The following is a 26,462-nucleotide window of genomic DNA, read 5'->3' as shown; positions in this document are numbered from 1 at the left end:
CCCTAAGGGCATGCAATTGAAACGGGCATGTTCGAAAACTTTTAAATGCAATAATATGCTGCGTAAATTAAATGATGCAAATGAATTATGGAAATTAAATTAAATTAGCTGGTTAATATACATATAAAAGAATTATTATTATAAATATGTATTTTTATTTAGTTTTTATTTATAAATATATAAATGTGTAGAATATTCCATCATGGGATACATATTTTAGTAGAAGAAAGGCAATTTCAAAGAGAGGTAAATACAGGTACAGCTTTTTTGATCATTAATACATTTATGATTGTTTTAGGTCATGACAAACAGGTTTCTTAGGGTAGTAAATAATTATTATATGAGCTATAGAACTAAAATAAATTTAAAATTAAAAAATAAAATAAACTATAATAAATAATTGTTCAATACAAAATAAAAAATGTCGAAAATAAAATACAGGGTAACACTCATGCAACTATAAAAAGATGAACTTCTCATTACAGGGAATTTAGTAGTTTGTATCAATTGTGCTTAATGTCTGTAGTTCGGTTTGGCGGCGTCTGGAACCGTTGTTTTTGTCGTTGCCCTCTTGTGTGTGCTTTTTGTTTAATGCTTTGTTGTTGTTTTTTTTCGGGGTTGCAAAGTTTGGCATAGAATTCCTGGAGTTGTCGTCGCTTAGAAATTACAAATATATATGTACAAATAATTGCTAAAATCTAGAGCGGGTGGGGCCAGAGATTGTCTGTCTGCAGTTGCAACCCTCGAGCGTTCAATTGAAAGCAATAGCAAAAGCCTTTTCACGTTGTCTTCGCCTTGTCGGGGAGGTGTCACTGGGGTGGATGGGGTCGGCTCAAGGAAGACGTTCGCCCGTTCGCTAAGGTCGCTAATGACGATTGGGTTTGGTCGTGAAAGAAGTTTTTGGCGCAGGGTTAAGCTATCCTGGCCCTGGGCGCATGTGGCAGCGCGTAAGGTTATGCGACTTTTGCCTCCATTCACTGACATTGGCTAAATATCATGGTCAATGGCAATGACAAAGCTCTCAAATGCGCCCGGCTTGAGGCAGGGGCAGCCAGACGACACCCCAAACATTAATTTGTAGTTTCGGTGCGAAGGCAACTCTCTTGCTCTCTCTCCACTTACTGCTCTCTCTCACACTCTCTTCTACTCTGTATTTCTCTTCCTCTTCTCTTTTTCTTTTAATCACTCTCTCTCTCTCTCTTTCTCTCTTTCTCTGTCTCTCTTTTTCGGAGAGCTTGCTGCACATGCAACGCGCATGTTCCGCGTGGTCCGTTGCACATTGCAAAAATCCTTCGCTCGCGCTGCACGAAGGTTAACAGTTTTCAGGGGCATTCGCTACAACAACTATGCAAAGGACTCGCTACCAAGGGCAAGGACACGCAAGCATGCGCATTTCCGCATGCACAGCACACACACACACACACACACACGCACACGCAGAGTCGCCGATTCCTGGTAGGGACAGTGCTCCTTCTCAGCATCCACTCCCAGTCCCTGCCCCCATCCCGCCATTGGCTGAGTCTGGGCGCTGCCTGCCGGCTTCTGCTGCAGCTGGTGCATGCTGCAAATGACATTGAGAGCTCCGTCTGAGGTTGGAGGTCAGTGCTGTGGCAGTATTATCCGGCGGGGGGCATTGGGCGTTACGCTGCGGTCTGGCTGCTGGGCAGACGGCATTAATTTCAGGGCTGTCCCTCGCATTGTGTCTAGCATTGTGGCCCGTGGCCATCAACACGAGTCCCTTGGCGTCCTTTAACCATTTTGTCATTGACAATGCCTTGGCATTTGACGCAACTAATCAACATTTTATTGCTTGCCCAGAATCTATTTGATCCAAAATACAAGGTTTTTAATAGCATGAAGTTATAGTATATAAATAGAACATGAATTGAACCCTTGCCTAGTTTTAATTATTTCTAATAGAAAGACCGACAGAGTGAGACGTCTGAAAAATATATATAGAAAGAGATGGACAGAGACAGGAAATGAGATCGGATCAGGAGTTAGGAAAGAAAGAGTGAAGGGATGATAGACTCAGAAGGAAGCAAAGCAAGTCGGAAACAGAGAAATTGAGAGAAACAGAAACTAAAGAGCTCTTGAAAATCAACAATTCAAATTCAAAGAGTTATCCAAAGCTAGAGAAGTAAATTAAATACTAATAGAGCTCTAGAGAGGGAGAAGGAGGAGACCGAAAGACTCCAAAGCTAAAAGGGAGAAATTACATATGAATATTACATGAAGAAAGATTAAATAAGCAGGAATCACAGGGGAGATACGACAAGAAATTGAGATATACAGGTAGATCTCTTGTTTTTGTTTTGAAGAACATATTTTATTTAAAATATTATGAACTTATTGATTGAGATTTCAAGTACACTTAAGTAAAATGCGGAATCCAAAGATCTTACCGAAAAATCTAAATATTATATAAAGAATTATTATTTATATGAATACGTTAAGAAGGAGGAGACCGAGAGACTCAAAAGCTAAGAGGGAGAAATACAGGTAGATCTCTTGATTTTGTTTTTAAGAACATATTCATATTTCAAGTACACTTAAGTAAAATGTTGAATCTAAAGATCAGACTCTGATATATAAATATTATGTAAAGATTTATAACTTATATGAATCCGCTAATAACCTTTCACTCAGAACTATTGATATTGTAGACATTTACCCTCATGAATCAGCTTGGTTAAGTTCATTAAATATACTTAGCAAACAACGAACATCAATCCGTTGTTAACTTTTTTCTACATCATTATCCATGATTAGCTATGTATACTCATATAATGCTCAGCACCGTCTCCCTAATTGAGCACACACAATGCCCCTGTTATGCCCTTATCATAAAAAGTCAGACAATGGCATTCGATTGATACTCTGACCCATGGCAAAGAGCATATTGTGGCCAATTATTAGGTCAACGTGCGTGCAGTGAACCGATTTTTGGGGCTAATTCCATACAGCGCCCAAATGTATGCTATAAGTCAGTCGAAGCTGAGGCGGCCGAGAGGCGCAGTTCAATGAAACAGCTCGACGCCCGAGCTGATTTTATTTATGCAAAGCCCTCGAAACGAACCGAAACGAAGAGCGATAGAGAGTCCCCAATTTGGGGAGCACCGCCCGGTCAGTGACTCATTAGGCACCTTCTTTTGAGAGGGAGGGAGGCAACACACACACACAACTAAAACTTTACGTCGAGTTTTGTGTCCTGACAGGACACGTATGTGCGACCCATTGGGCTGTGCTTTATTTATATAATGGCTGAAAAGGTGCGACTCCCCTCCCCCTCCCCCACACACCCAGTGAATCACCCGCATTTGGCTTGGATGAGTAATCATTCCTGTTGCGGCTTAGCATGCGTCGTGGACAACGTGTGTCCATTGCACCTGATGCCCCGAACGGCTGGAAGATGAACAGGCGTTGCTGGAATTGGGTCTGGGTGACAGGTTAAACACAAGCTCAAAGTTCGTCATGGCTTTGCACTGTTGTGTGACGAATATTTTTTGGGGAAAAAAAACAAATGTTTGAATCGGCTTGACAAAGTTCGAATTCCCTTGGGAAACGTGTGGAGTGTGTGTGCGTTTGTATTATCTTGTAAAAACTTTTGCGAAACCTGTGAAGAACATGTTATATGGCAGTCTATTCATCTGAGTATGTTAGAGCGGAATGTTTACGTAGGTAGTACACTTTTGAGTGTAGATTTGAATCATATTTCCCATGACAAATGATATACGAATAACCCAACTGATTCATTCAATATAGAGTTCTGTTTAGTTCTTGACTAAGCAGACTGTTTATACCCTGAACCCATTGAAAATGGGAAATCAGGGTATAATGGTTTTGTTGAAATGTATGTAACAGACAGAAGAAGGCGTGGTCGTCAGGGTGACGAGTTGCGACGATATAGCCCTGTCCGTCCGCCTGTCTGTCCGTCCGTCTGAAAGTTTTATAAATATACTAACCGTTGAGTGTCATATCATTCAGCTTTTGTCATGCACTCTCATCGCACTTAGTTTCTGCCATAAATTCGCTAGAAGAAGAGTATTTATATTTATGTGAATCATATGATTATGTTTTCTATTTTAGAGAGCAATAAGGATGAAATTATCCACAAGTTAGATATTATTTAAGCCTTGGCATTGATGTACCTTATATCGAGTTTCGTAGCATCCAGCTTTTGTCATGCGCCTGCCCTAACTCAAGTTTCAAGTTTTGTTATTGTAACATTCACTAGATGAGTTGAGCACAGTTTCTTAATCATTCATAAGGCTATGACTTTTAGCTAGCAAGGAAATCTGGTCTGATTCTGATCAATATTTCCACCATCCATCGAGTGTCATATCATTCAGCTTTTGTCGTGCAGCCTCAGTGCATTTAGCTTCTGCCATATATTCGCTAGCAGATCTAAACTAAGAGCATTTATATTTCTGTGAATCATGAATAATGAATCATGAAATGTTTTCTGCTTCGTGAGCAATGAATTCATATTATTTAGTCATTGGCTTTGATGTACCTTACATCGAGTCCTGTAGCATTCAGCTTTTGTCATGCAGCTGTCCTAACTCAAGTTTCAAGTTTTGTGTTTGCCACATTCACCAGAAGAGTTGGTCCACAATTTCTGAGGCATTCTGGGGGCTATACATTTTTCTTAACGAGCAAATTATTATCAATATCAACAAGTTTTATTAATGCACTTTTCATCGAGTCTCATAGCATTCAGCTTTTGTCATGCAGTTGCCTGAACTATATCTTTGTGAATTTAAATACATATTCTTTATATAATTTCGGTTTTTACTACAATTCACCCCCACCCCTATATCCACTCCTCACCCTTAAATTACTAAAAGGCGTATTTCAAATACTAGAGACTTGTGCTTTGGCAGATGCATAAAAATTTTGCTTAACACCTTACGTAATTGAATGCTCAAGAATTTTGTATGTAAATCCATATTTTTTCTACTATAATTCAAAATCTAGAGCTCGAATTTAACATATGCAAACTAACATAGCTCTCGCATGCTTCCCTGTGTGCTGCCAAGTCCACAAACAGATTTCAGCTCATGCCACCAGAAAGCTGTTCGCCAGGCTGCAACCCAACCTTAATGTCTGTTCGTGCCGCAGACTCGTGGTTTATTGACCTTCATGTGGCTGCCACGGCTGCTGGTGCTGCAGCACATTGCGTCACCATATGTTGCCACTGCTGTTATCTCACAATATCCATCAAATTGTTTAGTCTGTCAGTTGCATGCCCCCAAAAAACAAGGCAAGCCCAGGCCAGCTCAGCCCAGCCCTCGCTGCCCCGATGTTGCATTAAAATTAGCGAAAGTTCAACTGCCACGAATTTGTTGCAAGTTCATTGCGGTGGTTGGAGACAGCGACTGTCTGTGTTTGCACCACTTCGGTTTTTAGGTGGGGCGAGGAGCTTGAAGGGGCTTATGCTTAACAAAGGGGTTGCATATTCGTCGCCAACTGCCATAAAGGGAGCTATAAAAGCCCAGCCAGGGTTTGTCTCTGAAGTTGTAGAGCTTATGTAGATATATTTATATGTATATATGTATATGTGTATATATATTTATAGATATAGATATAGCTATGCTTAGATTAAGATAAATGCATTACTCAAACAACCGAAATCTCTCTGTCTCTTTCTCGCTCTTTCGGCTTCCTTTTCCCTCATCTCTATACACACATTTACACATTTACAGTTATAATTATATGTTTTCCACAGTTTTCCAGAATTACAACTCAACTCTTCCTCTCGTTCAGATATTTTTCAGCATGTTCCGGCAGCTCTGGGTCGTAGCACCTGGAATCTGGCTATTATGTGTTAAGCTAACCCCAACAACAACAACAACAAAAACAACAACAATGTAAACAGCACGATATGCATGATATTTAGTCGGGTCTCCAGGGTAATTTGTCACACAACAGTTGCAAGTGGCAACAGTCAGCAAATAGTTGAAGGGGTTGCATTTGTGGCAAGTGGCATGGGAGCTGTGTGAGTCAGCTTACCTAGTTCCAGTTGGCAAATACACATACACATGCACATGACAATTGCAGCGATTAGAAGACTTTCCGCCTGCACCGAGTACTTTCTCCCATGGAAGTGCTTACGCCATACACAGGTAACTTTCTCTAATGGAACAGGTAAGCACTCGCAACTCGCTTGGCCTGTCTTCTTCTTCTTCTTCTTCGCCTTTGAGAAACATGATAATAACTGGCTTTTGTTCTTCACTTCAATGGTGGAAAACTAGTTTTTCCTTCAGTGGCATTCAAATGCAGAAAATGCATCGATAGAAGAACTGAGAATGTTGCAGAAATCACTTGAGAGTGATTGGCGTAAAAATACCCTATATATTTTCATACCAATAATAAAATAGAATTTTCCCAACTATAATCCTATGGATTTTTCATTCAATATATATTATTGATTTTCAGAAAACTGAAAATATATTTTAAATAATATTATATTAATTTTGTTTGCACATATAATTTTTGTTAATTGTTAGCAATTATATTTATAAATTTCTGGAAACAAATATTTTGATTATTAATATTAAAAATAAAAATAAAATATTAGTATTAAAAATATATATTAAAAAGAATATTAACATATTTTGAAGACGTTTTATTGGTTGCTATAGAATAAATAATTAAAAAAAAAAATATAATAAAAAAGTAAAAAATGATAATATTTAAATATGTATATCCAAACAATTCAATTTATATCTAAAAATTAAATAGTAATAAATAAATTATACCAAGTAAATAAACAACTAATCAGCCACTTTCAGCAGGTTTATGATTTACAGGGTATATTTTTCGCACAGCTCTTGCATGGCAATGACCTTAGCCTTAGACGTGCAGCCTTAGCCTTGAATCTTCTAATAGTTTCCATCGCGGTTTCTTGGCTTTTCTTGCCACCGACCAGGTGGAGGCAACATTTGTGGAAAACTGGCCAAGCGAGTGAAATTACAAGTGGAAAACCAGTTGGACTAACGTCAGCGGGCACAGCTAGTTGCATAAACACACTTGGATATGCTTGACTGTGTGTGTGTGTGTGTGTGTCTTTGTGTTCGTGTGGCATATGCAATATCTTGCGCTAATGCCATGCCCACAGTCAAGGGAAGAGCGCTTGATGCATCATTGCAGGCAGCCGGGTTGACGCATAGATAAGCCAATCAACTATTGGCCATAAATGTTTATGAGCAATTGTCTGGCCAAACAGTTGCCAACAACAACAACGACGCGTCGTTGTGCAATTTCAGCTGTCACACAACTTAAGCAGGCGAATAGCGGCCCCCTCGAGCAGCGCAAACTAACTCAGTTGCACAACTTTTACTTTGCAGGCGACAGACGACAGACGACACAACACATTGCACAAATTTTCTTTCATTTTTTTTTAGTTTTCACTTGTCGTGCATTTTTGGCGTGTGGGGGAAATGAGTCAACAAACAGCAAATGCGCAAAATGCAGCAGCGACAGCAGCAGCAGCAGCAGCGACAGCAGCAACGAAAAACGTCCTGTAGAAAAATCTGGTACGGGTAGGTCAACCACCAGACATTGAACCCAGCAGCGTAAAGCAACGCGAGCAACAACAGCAAAGCCAGCAACGGCAACGGCAAACGAAGGCAAAGAGCGCATAGAGTCAACAACAAATAGCGACAAAAGCATGTGGAAGAGAGCAAGAGCAGGGCAGAGAAGCGCTTGCAATTGAACAAGAACAAAAACAACAACAGCAAGAACAGCAAGCACATGGAGTATGAGTATGAGTATGAGCAGGAGCAGGAGCAGGCAGCGACGCGACGCGACGCAGCCCGGCTACACACGAATGCGCCAGCACAGTTCGAGTGCGACTTCGTCGTCGTCATCATTCCCAACGCCAGCGTCGCCGTCGCCGTCGCCGTTGTCGTTGTTGTCGGCGCATTGTGTGCAAGTTTAGTGGGTTGAGTGACACAGACACAGTTTGCTTTTGGCACGGGAGCGGAACGGGTCGAACAGAGCGAACGAGTTTTGCTTTTCTTTCTTTCTTTTGTTTTTGTTTTTATGTTTTTTGCATTTTTGTTTGAGTCGGACTCTCCCGCTGGATGTTGTAATATACGCGGCAAGTGTTGCCACTGCAATCAGATTTGTTTGCAATTCTATGTGTTAGAAGTTTCTAGTTAAATCGCCGCAGTCTGGCAACGCTGTTGCTCCGCATCGCATGTGGCGGATGTGCAAACGTTTTAGTCGTCGTTGCTAACGATTAAATGCAGAAATGCGCACAAACACATTCGCACACTTACACAGACAGGCCGGTAAGTGTGTGCGTGTGTCGGTGTGTGCTGGTGTGTGCTGGTGTGTTGGTGTTTTTTGCTCGGCTTCGCAGCTCGCTGCGAATGAGAATGCGAGTCGAATTGAGTCAAGAGTAGAGTAGGACAAAAGGGAGACACAATTTTGGTAGCAATGACCTTCACCGCGTTGTTCAAGTTGTGGCGTGGCATGATGTTTTTGTTGGTGCTGCTGCTGCTGCTGCTGCTGGCTGCCGTTGCTGCTCTGCCGCTGCCGCTGTCGCACAGGAAAAAGATAAATACGAAAGAGTTTGGGCAGCAGGGAGTACAATAAATGATGCATACGGCGTCGCGCTGCATTTAGAGGCGCAGCGAACGGTGTGGGCAGGCCAAGTGGGAGGCGACATGACAGCTATGTATGTATGTATGTATATAGATAGTTAGCTGCTTAGTCGCTGCATTCGTTTTGTTTTTGTTTTTGTTTTTGTCTTTCACTTTGTGCTGTTCTCCTTCTCGCTCGCGCTCACACGCTTGCCACTGCACAAATTAAGCATGCGAAAGATAAAAGAGCTTTTGTGTGTGCTGGGGCTCTGCGGTGACTCCTATGGCTGCCATTGAAAATGGAGAATGGAGTTCATGACCAGATCTGCTTGTGTGTGTGTGTGTGTGTGCATGTGTGTGTGTGAGTGTGCGTGTGTGTATGGCGTAAACTTGACACTGGCGCTGATTGTGGAGTTGGCTCTGGCTCTGGCTCTGGCTGCGGCTGGCTGTGGGTGTGGGTGTGGGTGGCTTTGCCCAAAGGGTGCGACCAGTTCAGTTCGTATTCGTTTGTGTTTTATTTTATTTTCCATCTTTGTTGTTGTTGTGAAAATTGCTCAAGTGCGACGCAGACGCTGCTGGTATGGGTTAACTTTTGGTATCATTGACCTGCTCCGCTCTGCGCTTACAATGCCACTGGCTCTGGCTCTGTCCATGGCTATGGCTCCGTTTTTTTTTTTTTTTTTTCAGTTGTGCAGCAGACAAAAAAAATTTAAAAATAAAAGAAATGATATTCCGCCCGGGGTAAACATGTATTTGGTTGCATATGTGAGTAACGGGGCAGGTTGGGGCGCAGGCACTGCCAAGATAGTCACGCTGAGACGCCATTTTGGAAATTGTTGCCAACACAACAGTAAATTTTATATGTGCATAATACACTCACACACATTCATGCATAAGCATCTGTATTTGTGTGTTTGCATTTATATATATTCCCCACTTTACAATAGGTTAGTCTGTTATTGTTCTATTCTGTCTGTGTGTGTGTGTGTGTGTCTTTGTGTGCTTTCTCTCTCTCGCTCTTGCTCTCTGTGTATCCCAGCTTATGTATATGTAGAAAGTTTTCGCTTTTCGTTGATTTTCATTTTAATTGTGATGTTGTAGTTACTGGACTAGATGAGGAACACGTCCTGATAGCAACCTACGCAGATGACACTGCAGTTTTGACCAGAAGTCCTAGCATCAACATAGCCACGGAATCCTTGCAGCAGTATGTAAATAGCTTTGAAGGATGGACCAGAAAATGGAACATAGGCATCAACACCAGCAAGTGCGTAAATGTCACGTTTACCACACGAACTTTGTCTTGCAGCGGCATCACCATGCTTGGCTCCAGAATCCCACAAAAGAGCTCATACAAGTACCTTGGAGTTTTACTGGACAGGAAGCTAAACTTTAAGGCCCATACAACCATGGTACGGCAGTCAATAATGGCAAAATCCAGAAAAATGGCATGGCTTCTTGCTCCAAAAAACAAGCTGTCGCTTTATAGTAAAACTACGATATACAAAAGCATCCTAAGCCCGATCTGGAAATACGCCCTAGAAATATACGGCATTGCATCCAAATCAAACTTGGAAAAAATTAGAATCGCCCAAGCAAAGATCCTGAGGCGAATCTGCGATGCCCCATGGTACATGAGGACTCGAGACATCGAAAAGGATCTAGAGGTTCCAAAGGTGGGAGATGTCCTACAATCACGTTCCGCAAGGTATATAGAACGCCTTGGCAGCCACAGCAACGTACTAGCCAGACGGCTAACTGCCAAGCCGAGGAAGAGACGACTCAAGAAGTGCCACCCAACGGACTTGCCCAAAAGAGTAATAACATAATTAAATTAATTAATATAATACTAATAGTAATGTTAAAGTAATATTAAAAATTAACACATAAATTTATAATCTAAGTCTAGATCTGTTTGTTATTATTTTTAATGTAGAACTAGATTAAGTTGCCATTATGGTAGCAGTAAGCTCGTTAATAAAATATAAAAATTTTTACAAAAAAAAAAAAAAAAAAAAAAAAAAAAAAAAAAAAAAAAAAAAAAAAAATTGTGATGCACTTTTCATCATTAAGTGAAATCGTCTAGGGGCGCACTCATACGAGATGAACGGGAAAAACAGAGGTATGAAGAGTTAAAATATGTAAGCATTAGAAATAATAGCATATCTATAAAGAATTATGTACATATAAATATAGTTTTGTATGGGAATATTAAAAAAATTTAACAAAAATTTTTATAAATTTTATTTTATTTTTTTTTTTTTTTATGAAAATAAGTAACATTATTCATATTTTAATATATTTTTTTTTATTTATTTTACTAAATATTTCAATATAATTTTTCTTTTCTTTTTCTTTTCATATTTCAATATATGCATATTTTATATATATATTTTTTGTTTTCATATAATATATTCAACTACTGTAAAAATAACTTTTCGATAATCCAAGTAGTCTTTGCCTTTCGCTTGGAGTAAAACGGGAAACGAACTCGGAGCTCACAACTTGTACGGCCATAGAACTATAAATATCGAAAAGTAACCTAATATAACAATTTATAATTTTGGAAATTCCTTACAAATACGTACATATATATTCAAAAGCACACATATACATATTCATATACATACAAATGGATAATTTTCACGTGCCAAAGAAGATCAATCGAAATGTACTGAAGGCTCTGGGTATTCTCCAGGCCGAACATTCGCTGTCAGTTTTTGTGCCGGCTTCAAGCATCGTCAAGCAGGTGGAATTTCAGATGCGTCGCGGTAAGAAAGTGGAGAATATCGAGGAGTGTGTGCTGAAGAGTCTGTGCAGTCTCACCTATCTGGGAGTTTTGGTTCGCACCGGTCACTCGGACTATGCGCTGCGTCAGGCGCTCGTATTTGAGGACGGCACGAGCGCGATTCCGTGGCTCGGCACAGTTAGAGGACTAGGGGTGAGTAGGCGTAGACAGATGGGTGCATATAGATGAATGGATGCTTACCAGGAACTGCTTCTATTAGAGTGTCGGTACAAAGGTTGCAAAGAAAAAGCCTGCCGCCAGTAAGCCCAAACCATCGGCTCTCTTGACCCGTCCTGGGTGTCGCCAAGCCGTATTAATGTCGAAGCCTTGTCGCGTTTGCCTCAAACGTATGCCTGCTAGGTCCAGTGGCCAGGAGTCAATGGAGGCTGAGCCGATAGATAAAGAATTTGCCGTTTTACGATCAGATTCAACGGATGCACCACATGATGACGATGGCGATTTCGATTCCGAGACCTTGGCATACGATTTGCATTGGGATTTTGAAAACCCAGTTCCAATATCTTCTAACAAATCTTAACAATCTTTGATGAAGGAAATAAACACGGAGAGAGAGAGAGAAAAAAAGGCCAACAAAGAAAGAAAAAACACAACAAATATTTGGAATTTAGTTCATTTGACTTTTGTTAATCATTTCAAATTAGTCTCAATTTAGAATTTATATATGTATGTGTTATTCATTTTCAAAATTTTAAATATATGCAAAAGTGAAACTATTTTTGCATTTTTGATAAGCAGTAGGTAAACTCAAGAGGATATTGCAAAAATCTAGTTAAATAAAACTAAAGCAAATTTTTATCGTTTTTTTTTTTTTTTTTTTTTTTTTTTTTTTTTTTTGCAATTTTAGTCAAGTATGTGCGAGACTCGATGGTACGTGCATTCATAAAATTTGTGGAAATATTGATCATAGTTTGCTCGTTGAGAAGAAAAATGCATTGCCCCATGAATGCCTCTGAAGCTGTGGGCCAATTCTTAAGGTGAATGGGAAGAAAACAAATCTTAACACTTTAGTTAGGACAGCTGCATGACAAAAGCTGAATGCTACAAGACTCAATGTAAGGTACATCAATGCCTGAATAATATGAATTCATTGCTCACGAAGCAGAAAACATATTCATGATTCACAGAAATATAAATGCTCTTAGTTTAGATCTGCTAGCGAATATATGGCAGAAGCTAAATGCACTGAGGCTGCGTGACAAAAGCTGAATGATATGACACTCGATGGATGGTACATCTATGAAACTTAAGGAAATATTTATCAGAATCAGACCAGATTTGCTTGCTAACTAAAAGTCATAGCCTTATGAATGATTAAGAAACTGTGCTCAACTCATTTAGTGAATATTACAACAACAAATCTTGAAACTTGAGTTAGGGCAGGCGCATGACAAAAGCTGAATGCTACGAGACTCGATTTAATGCCAATGACTGCATATTATGAGGACTTGCGTAAGCCCTGATTAAGTTACATAAAGCACTTTAAGCATATTTATTTATCGATTTCGATAACTATTTAACGACATCCATGAAACATGTGGAAATATTGACCAAATTCGCTTGAAACTTGGGTTAAGGTGGATGCATGACAAAAGCTGAATGCTATGGGACTCGCTAGAAAGTGCTTAATAAAACTGGTGGAAATATTGTTTATAATTTGCTCGTTCACAAGAAAAAAGCATAGCCCCATGATTGCCTCTGAAATTGTGGATCAACTCTTCTGCTGAATGTGGCAAAATAAAACGTGAAACTTGAGTTAGGGCAGCTGCATGACAAAAGCTGAATGCTACGAGACTCGTAATGCCAATCGCTGCATATTACAAAGCCTTGTGTAAGCCCTGGCTTAAGTTATATAAAGCATTTTAAGCATATCTATTTATTGATTTCGATGACTATTTAACGACGCCCATGAAACATGTGGAAATATTCATCACATTTGCTTGAAACTTGGGTTAAGGCAACTGCATGACAAAAGCTGAATGCTATGGGACTCGCTGGAAGGTGCTTAATAAAACTGGTGGAAATATTGTTTATAATTTGTTCGCTCACAAGAAAAAAGCATAGCCCCATGATTGCCTCTGAAATTGTGGACCAACTCTTCTTGTGAATGTGGCAAAATAAAACGTGAAACTTGAGTTAGGGCAGTTGCATGACAAAAGCTGAATGCTACAAGACTCAATGCAAGGTACATCAATGCCAATGTATCCTCAACCTTTTGCTAATTACAGAGTATCTCTGCACCGACTACCCATCCTACTCTTCGCCAATAGACAGCCTAGAAATGCATGCAAATAGTTGGGTCAGGCAAGGTGAATTCGTGTGTGGCATAAAGTGAACGCAATAGTAGCATATAGAGTACTCCAGATAGTGCCCATATCATGGCCATGGCCATTGCCATTGCCATTGCCAGTGCAAGCAGAGGCTGAGGTAGAGGCAGCGGCACCGTCCGTGTCAATGCCTGCAGCGCGAGGCAAGTGAGAGTGGGGCGAGTGCTGGGCGTCGCCTTTGTGCAGTGAGTGCCTCGTTTGGCGGCACCAGCGACGCCAACGATTATAACATCAACGAGCGTTACCAGAGGCCATTATCCTATGCTAGGCAGCGCTACCAACGGCGCATGCGCCGTGTGGCACGGCAGCTGTGAGTGCAACTGCAGTGACCGCGATTGAATGGAGCTCGCAACAAAGGCTATCAGAACTGAGGCTATCATCGCATCGGAAACACATAGCAAATTGTTAATAAGAACTGAACTTTGTGGATATGCAACTTATGCAGCGTTGCCAGACATTTGGGAAATTGGTAGAAAGAATTTGAAATATTTTTGAACAGCCTTGGTATTGCCAGACATTGAGAACTTTAGAGTAAACTAGAATTTCCAAACAGTTTGAATTGCCTGATAGCTTCAGCGTTGCCAGATATATGCAAATTTTAGTACCAAATCAGTTTTCATTGAATATAATTCATATAAGCAACTTTTACAAACAGCTTCAATCAGAGCGCTTTTGATTGATTGCTCATCTTGGCGTTGCCAGACAGCTGGCAATTTGCAAATGCATTTCTATTAGATTGTCAGCTTTGGCGTTGCCAGACATTTGAAGTTCTGGAAGCATACGGTTAGTGGGAGTATAAGCTAGAAATGTCGAGTTAATTTGGCGTTGACAGACATTCACAAACTTTCATTGATTGATGTGTTGTTGGATAGAGATGCTACTAATTTGAATCTATAGAAAATATCATTTCTTGCTGCATAATGTCGTTCGATAAGCAGCTTTAATATATTTTTGTAGATTGACTAGCGTTGCCAGATAATTAAAAATACAGAAATAGGTTTAACGCATTATCGAACAAAAATATAATATATATAATTTTTTTGAGTGTAGCATCTATGTATTTAATATAATCTATGACTGATTAGCGTTGCCAGAAAGTTAAGAAACTAGCATACCAATCCCTATTGATTGCTTAAGCCATAGACCACGAACCATGGAAAGTTTCATTCTAATTATGATTGATTCGCGTTGCCAGACGTTTGCAAATCCGATCTAAACAATTGTGCGGCAAGCCCGAAAAACGTGTTTCGGGCCTAGATATTAACTGCGCTTTGGCTGCAACAGCAATGCAACTGCAACGGCAACTGTAACAGCGTTCATCGACCTTGCAACTCGTTTGCTGCCACGAGAATTTTCTCTAGTCACATTTGAGCTTTGGGTAGGTGCGGACCACGTTAGCATCGGCGGCATTTGGTCATTGAACCGCACACAGACGTCTTCTCAATGCGTTCGCTATTTCTCTTTCCTTATCGCTCTTCTCGTATTTTATTTTCATTCTTTTTTTTTTTTTGTGCATTTGCTGCTTCTTTTGTGTGTGTTTTTCAGTTATTTTAATTCGCATTTTCCGGACTGGAGTGCAACCCTCGAAATAAATGCTGACAGCTACAACTTTGGCCAAAAACACATCCTGGGCCATAAGTCGCAGTTGGTTTCTCTTTCTACCACTGTCTGGGCCTGGCTGGCTGGCTGGCTGGCTGCGGCTCTGGCTTGGTCTAGTGGTCGTCCGCCTGTCCGTCTGTCCGCCAGCTCTCGTGCTCCCTTCTATGCGCACTTTCGGTACAGTTTGCGCCCAACACGACACCAGCGACGCGCCCCACTCGCTGGCTGCTCCACTACCCCAAAGCTAAAAACGATTTCGTTATCATCGTCATACTCCTCCGGTACTCTGCTCCTGCTGCTGCTGTTGCTGCTCCTGCTGCTGCCTTGCCACCTTCTGCGTCTCCTCTGCGTCTTCCTGCTCGACATGTCCAACACGGAAACCGTGTGACAAGGCACTGCGACTGGGCCAGACGCCTTTCGGTTGGCTCTTGGCGCACAAATGGTGGTTGAATTCGGCTATATATGTACATGTATTTAGGTATAATGTTTGATATAGCTAAGAGGAAGTTGAGATTATAATTATTGCGATATGTGTATGCGATATTGTAAAGTGAGTTTCCTATTTAGTCAAAGTTTATATACAATTAAAAGTTATATACAATTATCTGATTAGCTCTTATAATATAGGCAAGCATATTTAGGTACAGCTAAAATGGGACTCCCTAGGTATGAAAATTATGTATATAATCATTAAACATTATTAATTTAACAATAACCAACTTCACTAAAAAAAACCGAATATACATATATTTATGTGTATATATATTCCTTTTATTATTACTATTTATTAAATAAGTTTGGCATTATATTAAAAGAAAATCCCTAGTTATTAAAACAATTGCAATTTGAGCAGTAGTTAATTTTCTAGAATATTCTTTTCAGCTCATAGAAACTGCATTGTAAATGAAGCACAGCTCCAGATATGTAGCAAAATATATGGTAGTAAAAATACATTTATTATTTTTAGATTATCTTTCTATATTATATAATTAAATTTGAAATAACTTTAGTTTAGAGGATTTAAAATATATTTAAAAATTATAATCAAGCAAATTCAGCTATTTAGGGTAATTATTTAGAGTAATTTAAATTAAAAGAATTAAAAGTCAAATATTTGATTTATTTTAAAATAAATAAAAAATTTAATTTAAATTAATAAATATAATATAAGAAAAAATATTTATAATATATAAAAATAAATAATTGAATAATATAATATTAATATAAATATAATTTATTTTCTTTACTTAATATGAAGGTTAAGAAAATATTCTTCCGTTTTATTTAATCAAATTAAATTATAATTATTTTTTTTAGTTTCATTTATTTTATGTATTTAGTTAAATATTTTTTTTATTTTAACTTTTTTATTTTTTTTTATTTGTTATTTTTTTTTATTTATTTATATGTATGGTATATTTTTATGTATGGTAGTATTTAAATATTATTTTAATTTTTTGGTTATATTCTTTTATATTATTTTTGCTAAATTTATAATATCTTTAAAGTTTATATTTATATTAACATTATATAAAATATTTATGCTAAATTTATAATATATTTATTGCTTATAATTATATTTAATAAATTTTGTATTTGATTATTTTTGCTAAATTGATAATATCTTTTTAGTTTATATTTATATTAAAATTATATAAAATATTTATGTTAAATTTATAATATATTTATTGCTTATAATTATATTTAATCAATTTTTAATCATTTGCTAATTCTTCACATTTATAATGGCTGTGATTTACTACATTCAGTCTCAAATATATGTTATACCAAAATTTCTATTTTAGTTATATATGATAGTCTTCTAACTACCAAATCTCAAGCATTTATCATAAATCCATCAAAGCATTATTTCTGCACACAATCAGAGGTTCGTTTATCGGTCGTTGCAAAAGGAGCTGGACTCGCAAAGTGTCTGGCACATTCGATGCTGGCTGGCGTCCATTTCCCGGTTCGCCGGCATTTCGTACTCCACTTGCCACTTGCCACTCGCAACAGCTCGGCCCACTCTCAATCTAGATGAAAATGAGGCGTATTTCGTTCGGCTGATGGCGGCGAAAAAGCAAGCACAAGCAGATCAATGACCTGTATTTCACAGCCTGAGACACAATTCAATCGATAAAAGTGAAGAGTTGGGGCACCAGCACAGAGTGCACAGCACAGTGCACAGAGGGGGACAGCGGAGGACAGCGGAGGACCGAGTCGAGCCACAGACACAGATGCCCGCACAGACAAGGCAAAAGCAACAGCAACAACAACAACAACAACAACGTGTAGCACGTAAAATATGCAAGCTTCCTGCAGGAAAAGCCAAAATGGCAGACACTGGCCCTGGCCATGGCCAGAGAGAGGCAAGTGCGGCGGCATGTGGCAAGCGGCAAACGTGACGCGTCGAATGGCAGTGAAACCAACAAGGGAGCAGAAGCTTGCATCCGACACACACAAAAAGGGGGTGGAAACTTTCTAAAATTCACAGAACATATATACACACATACATGCATACATACACACATACACATACACATATACATATACATATATATGTATATGTATAATTAAAATGAACAGGCAAACAAAATTGGTAACAAGGTGAGACTCGGCTGCAACTAACAAATGTTGTCCAAATATCAACAACAACAACAACAACAACAAACAGTTTGAAGCACTTACAGCAAATTGTTGCAATGCTTCATGGGGCAGGACACAACCCTTAGTGAGTGCGCACAACTCACAGGGTGTTGTCTGAGTGCCCCACACACCGACAAAATTACACACACACACACTAATATACACCTCAATTTATACACAACAATCATAGATTCTCCAGGCATTAGTCAAGACCCGCCTCAGCTCTATTTGCAGCTGAGTTTCACTCTAATAAACGAGTTATGCTTAAAGGCGATTATCTCCATTTGGGATTTATTATTAGCTCTGACCATACCACAGACGGTCTGACCTGATTAGAGATAATGCCCCGGGCTATATCAAATATGCAAATGCAGAGAGCGAGCAACGGAAATAGATTCACAAGCAGGAACAGTTTCCACTACTTCTTGAAGCCTTATATTAAGTTGGTTCGCAATATATATAGCAAGGTAAATGCGGATGAGCTCCAGTTTTCATGGAGCGAAACAGCCTTAGAAGGGGAGGAACTTAAAAAAATTATATATATATATATTATATAAATATAAAATAAAACAATTATTATTTACAAAAAAATTAAATTACAAAACTGAACATTTTCAAGCTAAAAATATATATATATATTTTTTAATTTTGTTATATAAATATAAAACATAAAAAATATGTTAAAAAAAAATTAAATAAATAAGAAAACAAATAAAAAAAAAATTTAATATGCAACTTTATATTTTATTAAATTTTATTGTAATATTATTGCATTATATTAAAAAATTTCGCTAAGTAAAGTATATATATATATTTTGATTTATTATATAAATATAAAATAAAAGAAATATATACATATTTACAAAGACAAATAAATCTAATATTTAATAAAATTTGACTACATTCTTATTTTTAAAAATATCTCTAAAATAATAAAAAAAAAAAACGCAATTAAAATAGTTTTTTATTCATTTCATTTAATTCATTATTTACATATAAAATTGGTTGATTATATGATTAAAAAAATATTTATGCCATTTAATTTATGACTTAATTAAATTTTAATGATTGTCAGCCATCAAATTCCCATTCTATATTTCACATTTGCTGTATGTCGCTTCAATAAGAAACAAAAAAAAATAGTTAATTGTGTGCTTCTTCCTTTTTATTCAGTTTTTGAAAAAATTGCCGCTCAGTCAGACACAGCATCAAAGCCAATTAGCCTTACTAACACACTCCCACGTTGAGTTCTTTTTGCTCTTGTCTCTCGCTTTGCTTTTCATGTCACATCGAAGTCTAAAATGAAAACTACAGGGAAAGTCTCTACATGGAAAAAAGCGAAATTTTGCAGCAGCCTGCAGCACTGCAAAATGGAGTTTTCGCACAGGCTCGCTCGCTCTCTCTCTCTCTCTTCCTCTCTCTGTCTGTCTCTCTCTCGCCTGGGTGTGGGCGCTTGAACTACCCTCTGGATGCAACGGAGTTGGAGCTTCTTCCGTCTGGCAGATAATTACTCCACAATGTTCCATTCCACAAACAGTTGCCTTGGTTGCCAGCGGGGCGGGAATGTGGCATGCGAAAATACCCAAAAACGCATTGGGTCAGTGTAAAACAATCAGCAGGAAAAGTGGAATGGGAAGTGCTGCCCATTATTAGGAATTTATTGTGCATTTCTGCAATAAATTAAAATTATTTTTTACTGAATTTAAAAAAAAAAAGGTTGAATAAAATAATAATAAAATATAAAATGCAATACCCATAAAATTTTTTACATATAATATATATTATTTACATTATTAGCAATGTATATAAATTTAGCAAAATTATTCAAAGATATAAAACATATAATATACATATACGTATATGAATTTATATGTATATATGAAAAAAATAAATAAACAAAATAAAACAATATTATTTTAATATATCGATTCTCAAAAATTAATCCAGATGTCTTAAAAAACAATAAACGTAAGCAACAAATTTTTATTTGTAGCAAAGAGCAATGTCATAAATGCATAATATAATAAGAGATATTGCATATAATTAAATATGAAGCAACTAAGTAAGATAACTAAATGTCTCTGAGGTCTGTTCGACTGTAAGAGAACCGCATAGTAAGGGTATATATATTAAGCGTTGTCAATAGTTCAGAGTGTAATAGCCTCAAATGTCATTATAGGTTAACATATGTGACTTAAATAAAAATAAATACTTACATATGTGCATATTCACATATCATTTATATGCAATAGCTAAAATGAATAAATTGAATAGTTTTTGTATATTATACGTAAAAGCTCAAGAATATTCCAATTCGAATAAACGCGCCAAAAGTCAATATAAGCAGTTCAAGTCTAGCACCAGCAGCATCTTTAGAACAAGCAGTGCAACACATTTCAATTTGCCTAAACTGCTTTGCACATTTATCTGAACTGCTTCATGCACTTGCAACACTATTGTGAATAGCTGCCATTTTGCTTTTAACCTTTTTGAGTAATTTAGTACATATTTTGTTTTTGTAAATATTAACAGCCAAAAGAATTTTATTACAGGTTCAGCTCTGCTGTTTGTAAATAATTTAAATGAGTTTAGTAAATTAACTTAATGCCTAATTAGTTATATTGCTAGCGAATGCTCTGAGTAATTTATTTAGCCCAATTATCGGGATCATATGGATCTGGTGAATCACTGCAGATGCCATAGCTCCTCTTCTCTGTGGTACACTGTTTTGTAGCTACATCGAAATACATATCATCTTCGCATTTTTTCTTGGCAACCATTGCACCGTTCTTGCACTCGAGGTAGTGCTGGCAGCCCAGATCCTCGGCCAGCTCACGGCCCGACTCACGGCCATCGCAACGATCCTCTTCGCAGCGGCGTGAAGAGCGATCCTGACACAGTTGCAGCTTCTCATTGAAGAACGTCTCCACGGGACATTGATGCCAGACGGGATCCGGATCCGGCACACCTGAGCCCAAGTCCCGGCAATAATAATAGCCCCGACATGTGGCGCCATCGGCAACAAATTTGTTGCGCTTTGCCAACTTCTTGGAGCCGCACACTTCATCCGGATACGGATGCTTCTCACACGCCACCCAAGACTTCTCCATGCAACCCTTTTTAGCCACATCATAGTAGAATCCAGGCTGGCAGGCGATTGTCGTATTCTTGCCCGCCTTGCATGTGAAGTACTTGTTGCAATTCAATGGATCCCTCGTCTCCGCGCCCACCGGCATCACCTGGCAGAGCTCGAAGGTGACATCGCATGGTACGTCCTGGGGATAGGCGCACATCTTGGTCGTCTTATCAAACCACATGCCATGGTCACAGACACCCTTGCCGATCTCCTTCGTCTTGTCGCAGTAATACCAATTCTCACAGTTGAAATTGTCGCCCACATAGCCCGTGGTCTTGGACGAGCACGGCGATTTGCAGTACGTGTCCGTGGTCTCCGGCGTCTTTTGGCACGAGCCCTTGGCCAAACTGAAAAAGGGCTTGTCTTTTGGGCATATTTGACCTGGTGTACTAACGGAATTCTGGCATATGATTGTACGATCACAGTAGCCCGGCTTGCGCAATTTGGTGCCATCCGCGAAGAGGCGACAAATGTCTCGGCCATCGTTCAGGTATTCCTTTTGCCAGCTGAGCTGGGCCAACGCCAGCAGCAACAGCAGCGGCAGCAGCGTTATCAGCAGCCACTCTGTGAAGAGTTAAGGCAGTTAGCTTGGTATATAATAAAGAAGTAAAGTCCGAATTGTGTGAAATTCGGAGGAGGTATCCAAAATATAACAAATATCATAATTTTATATACTACACATGAATCTATATTCATTCATTTGGGAGACTCTAGCTCTATAGATGGCCGGGATATAATGTTGTATAACTAGTTTATAATAGGGCATATAATCGATAACACTAAAACAAGAGTATTTATCAATTCCAACGTGTATTATAAGAGCAACAAATAAAGTGTCGAGTTCTCAGCTTGTATAGGCTCTCAGATTGACGCGTTGAAAAATACGGCTAGACGGATAGACGGATGGTCGGATTGACTGACAGCCGGTAAAAAAGGACGGATGGCGAACGGACGACTGTATGAACGGGCTGACGGACTGACGGATGTAATAACGAAGGAAAAAACGGCACGAACAGACGGACGGATTGATGAAATTGCGAACGGACGTACGGAAGGGCAAGTTTCACGTATTGATCTCGAATATATATACTTTATGACGACTGCCACGCCTACTTCTGCCTGCTACATACATTCGAAGAAAGCCTTTATACTCCGATTGGCTGCTACCAATATTCACTTTAATCACCATCGATTTACCTTGCATGTCTCAAGCGCCTCTTCTGCGTACAGTAAACAAAGTCAACTAACTAACTGACGGCGCTTGAATATTTGGCATTATATAGTCGCACACAGCTGGTGCACAGTAGATCGATTTGGGGCTATATATTATGCGAAAGCAATTACTGTTTCACCCCAACAGATAAGATTCGACAAGTCACATGCACACCTGACGAACGCCCCCCAGCCAGAGAGAGATAGATAATTACTAAAATGTTCGAAGATGTCTCTAAAGTATTTGCAAAAGTTTACGTCTTATTTTTAGCTAGAAATATTTACGAGATCAGTTATTGGAAATCGCTGGAAAATCCCAAGAAATGATACTGAGGAGTATCTCTCTCTTTGGGAATTCTTGATGTCAAATTGCTGAAACATGTGTTTTTTTTTTAATGATTAATTTGTGCTCGATTTGGTTTTCTTTTTCGTTTTTGGTTTGTCCTAATTTATTATTAGCTAAAGTTGATTTACAATGGGGCCAAATAATTGATAAAAGGTTCACAATAATTATTTTCAAATTGCTGCCGCCTTTAATAACAGGTGTAAATAATTCAATTAGTGAAGCTACTACATGTGTCTCTTCAGGTGATAAGGATGTTGACGTTGTGCCCGAGCACGTAAGCGAATGGTTCAACTTAATGAAGGCTATTTTATACATACATACATTTGTATATATGTATATAAATATGTATTTTAAATTTATATATATTTTATATTTTTTATAATTTTTATAGATTTTATATATATACTTTTTTTATTTACTTAACTGTTATTGGTATTTCTTTAAAATTAAAATTTTGTTTTTTAACAAATTAAAATTTGTTTATTGTATTTTCTTTATTTTTGTGCACATATTTATAAATTAAATTAAATTAAAAAATTAACTATATGAGTATTTATTTATTTCAATAATTATAAAAATTTTTAGGTCATTTTATTATTTAATTTTATTTTTTATTTTTTTTTAATATTTATACTTTTATTTAATTAAAATTAAAATTTAATAGTTCATTTACGTACTTATTTACTTGTTTAAGTCTCAAAAATAATTAAAATGTTTTAATGTATACCTAATTTAAATATTTATTTGTCTGTGAATTTTGGTATATTTAAAAAAATAATTTGATATAAATAAAAAAAATTTGTTGGTATATTTTATATGAATTTACATTTCTGTTATTTTTTTATTTTAGGATTTTTTAAATAATTGTAATAAATTGATAAGGCATGAATTTCATTTTAAATAATTTTGGTGTTATTGCTTGCAAATAAAATTTTATATTATCATAACTCTTTCGCGACAGTTTTAATTTAAAATTTTAAATACTATTTACGAATAAAATATATACCCTATTAAAGTATGCTACTCAGTTGAGGAAGCAATACACATAGCTAATATACCTTGTTCCTAACCATCTATTAACCCTTGAAATGAACTCACTATATATATTATATTGAACAATTGAGTCATTAAATTATTGCTTTATACACGAAATCAGTTCGTAAATATCTCGATTTATGGCGCTGCTCAAAACTAAACAGAAAATAATATCAGTGAAAAGAAATCACATTCCAGAAATGGGAAATTTTCTATGTGATATGTAAGTCTCGAGGTAAAAATTCTATATATTTATTTATACTTAAGTATAGATATAGATATGTATTTATATTATATATACATATAATGTGAATCACAATTTGCTGTTCGAGTTAATGCGAAATGTCGCTGCACTTTGGGGGCTTCCGAACCTGAACTCGGCTCACATACTTACAAAAAGAGAGACAGCAAGCATAAATATACACATGTAAATATATATAATAGCAGATAAATATAATTTAGTATTTTTGATATACGTGGATAGCTCTGAACTTTCTTTTGCAACATATTCATAGATCACTTGAGACACTTGTTCCCATACACCGTTGATCGGTTCCAATAAAAAGCACTGATTTCGAATGGTGCTAGAATTGAAATGAAATGACTTTTTGGGCGTTATCTATGCACCAATCGATCTCAGTTCTTCAATTTGAACTGGTGTGGTGTTTGATGACTGATGGGTGTGTGGCATAGTAGATAATATTATCTAGGCACTACTTCATTTTAGATGTATATTTCATTCTTTTTTTTTTTGCTTTTCTCTTTGGAGCGAACGCGATCACGACTGATAACGAGACGAGCGAACGTGTCACAGAGGACTGTTTGGGCGACAGGCGCTGCGTCGCGCTTAAATCTGAGAAACCTGTTACACCTGAGAAGATTTTTACAATAGACCCGAGCGTACGCCTGTCCCTTGCGCTCTGACTGTGCGTCGATCAACTCGTATTTCCCTTGCTGGACCCGGTGTCCTCCTTCTCGCTATGCATAAGCATAGCTGTCTATACATACATATGTGTGTACATATGTGTGTTGCGCATACCCTACATAGGGCACAACAAACACTTACCATGTAATGTATACCCATAAACCGAACTTTTGCCAGCCATGGATCAAATCCATCATGCGTCTAGCCCCGAAAGCTATTTACATTTGTTGCTCTTCTTCAACTGCAGCTTCTACTCTTTCTGGAGGGCTTAGTTGCGTCTTCTTTGCATTGGTGTAATTTAATTCAAGCGTACCTCAGCGTATGTTTCTCTAAAAGAAATAATTAGAATTGTCTCGGTCTCAGTTTCAAATGCGGATCCCATCTAACTCGACCCAAAGCAGGAAGCCACTCACCGCAGTCACCGCTGTGCATCAAGGTGCATAATTATTTATAGCTAACAGTACATGTCATACCTTATATATGTACATATGTGTATATACATACATATGTGCGATTTCTTTTCTCTATATACTGTTGACATCTGCTTTTGTCCATGTATTTGCTTTGTGTCTTAATTGTGCAAATATCGCTTACCTATCAAACTGTTATTCAATGGCAGCAGCAATTCTGTGTCAAGCAGACGTATTAATACCCTTTAGGAATGGAATGCTTGAGAAGAGAGCATACAAATTGGAAGTTTATGTGATATTTTATTAGAATTACATTCATATTCATGGTGATATCCGAGATTTTAAGGAATTAAAGTGAATATAAGTTTGTAGATAGAGCAACCTCATTTCATATTATATATTATTTATAAAAAAAACGTATATTTATATAGGAACTAGCTATTGACTACCTTTTGAAAACAAGTGTAACAGTAACTGCCATAAATCAATATATATGTACGTATTTTCTAAACAGATCTCTCTTTCTTTCTCACTGTACTTAGGCATTCCTGTCCTAGAATATTTATTTATTTGTATGCTCTAAGCCAATTGAAAAAGGGAATTTATTATTATATGAATATTAACAATAATTATAATATAATAGTAATAGGAATAATGCAAAATTAAAAAAAGTATATATGTATATATATAAATATAACAAATATATACATAATATATATGTATATATTATCATTTTCTTAGTATCTGTAATCTGTTTGTCTATATACTACATATATGATGCCCAAACTTATATGGGAAGAATGCCTTAAACGAGAAATAATAAAATTACTGTCTTCCTCAACAGACTAACCGTATTCGTTGATAATCCGAGAGATTCTTCTGTACCCAAATTTATTTATTTACTGATTTATTTTTAATATTTAACTATAATTAAAATTATAAGCTAACTTAACAACTAAAGCGCTGGCTACTAAGGCCTTCGGCTTAATTTTATTTTTTTTCTCTGATTACATTGTTATGCCCTGAATCCATTGACAATGGGAAATAAAAGCATAATGGTTTTGTTTTGGTCTTAGTTTAGAGCAGTATAGCTACAAGAATCTATGATGAATTTCAAATCAGAAATGTCGTGAGTCTTTCACATACACTTGCCTTTATACCACACAAAAACTGAAACTTCTGTATGAAGAATGCGCTGCGGAAATGTTGAAAGTGTTGCAGAAGCCCTAAGGAAATCAATATTTGATTGCTACAATATTTATCAGGCAACTAAACTTTCACATTTGCATCCACTGATGAACTGATGAACAGCAGAGCAATCAGAGCAAGCAATTACGCCTTGCAAGCCAATTAACAATAAGAGTTTGCTGAAATGAATTTGGCATACCGAAGGTAAACAAAAATAGCATTTCGAAGGATTTAACAA

At 37.4% G+C, this 26,462-nt stretch overlaps 2 protein-coding genes and 1 long non-coding RNA gene across 3 annotated transcripts in view; 2 read left to right on the top strand and 1 right to left on the bottom strand.

Moving 5' to 3' along the window:
- The first annotated feature begins 11,092 nt into the window (after window positions 1-11,092).
- Window positions 11,093-12,113, top strand: LOC108658265 (uncharacterized). The gene is made up of 2 exons (XM_018110921.3): window positions 11,093-11,535; window positions 11,603-12,113. Exons 1-2 carry the CDS (start codon window positions 11,227-11,229, stop codon window positions 11,918-11,920), a joined length of 627 nt encoding a protein of 208 aa, XP_017966410.1. The 5' UTR covers window positions 11,093-11,226; the 3' UTR covers window positions 11,921-12,113.
- Window positions 12,114-12,192: 79 nt separating this feature from the next.
- LOC149091456 (uncharacterized) overlaps window positions 12,193-26,462 on the top strand; it is a 125,583-nt gene continuing 111,313 nt past the window's right edge. The window contains exon 1 of the long non-coding RNA XR_016196846.1: window positions 12,193-12,246. This is a non-coding gene — a long non-coding RNA (uncharacterized LOC149091456). The remainder of the gene's footprint in view (window positions 12,247-26,462) is intronic.
- LOC108650259 (peritrophin-44) lies at window positions 20,481-22,985 on the bottom strand. The gene is made up of 2 exons (XM_030383883.2): window positions 22,306-22,985; window positions 20,481-21,672 (listed from the first exon to the last, which is right to left on the bottom strand). The coding sequence occupies exons 1-2, from the start codon at window positions 22,310-22,312 to the stop codon at window positions 20,618-20,620; spliced, it is 1,062 nt and encodes a 353-aa protein (XP_030239743.1). The 5' UTR covers window positions 22,313-22,985; the 3' UTR covers window positions 20,481-20,617.

Source organism: Drosophila navojoa, chromosome 4, assembly GCF_054131105.1.
Source record: "Drosophila navojoa isolate 15081-1374.11 chromosome 4, UAZ_NAV_1.0, whole genome shotgun sequence".
NCBI classification, from domain to species: Eukaryota; Metazoa; Arthropoda; class Insecta; order Diptera; family Drosophilidae; genus Drosophila; species Drosophila navojoa.
This window is presented reverse-complemented; position numbering and strand designations above follow the sequence as displayed.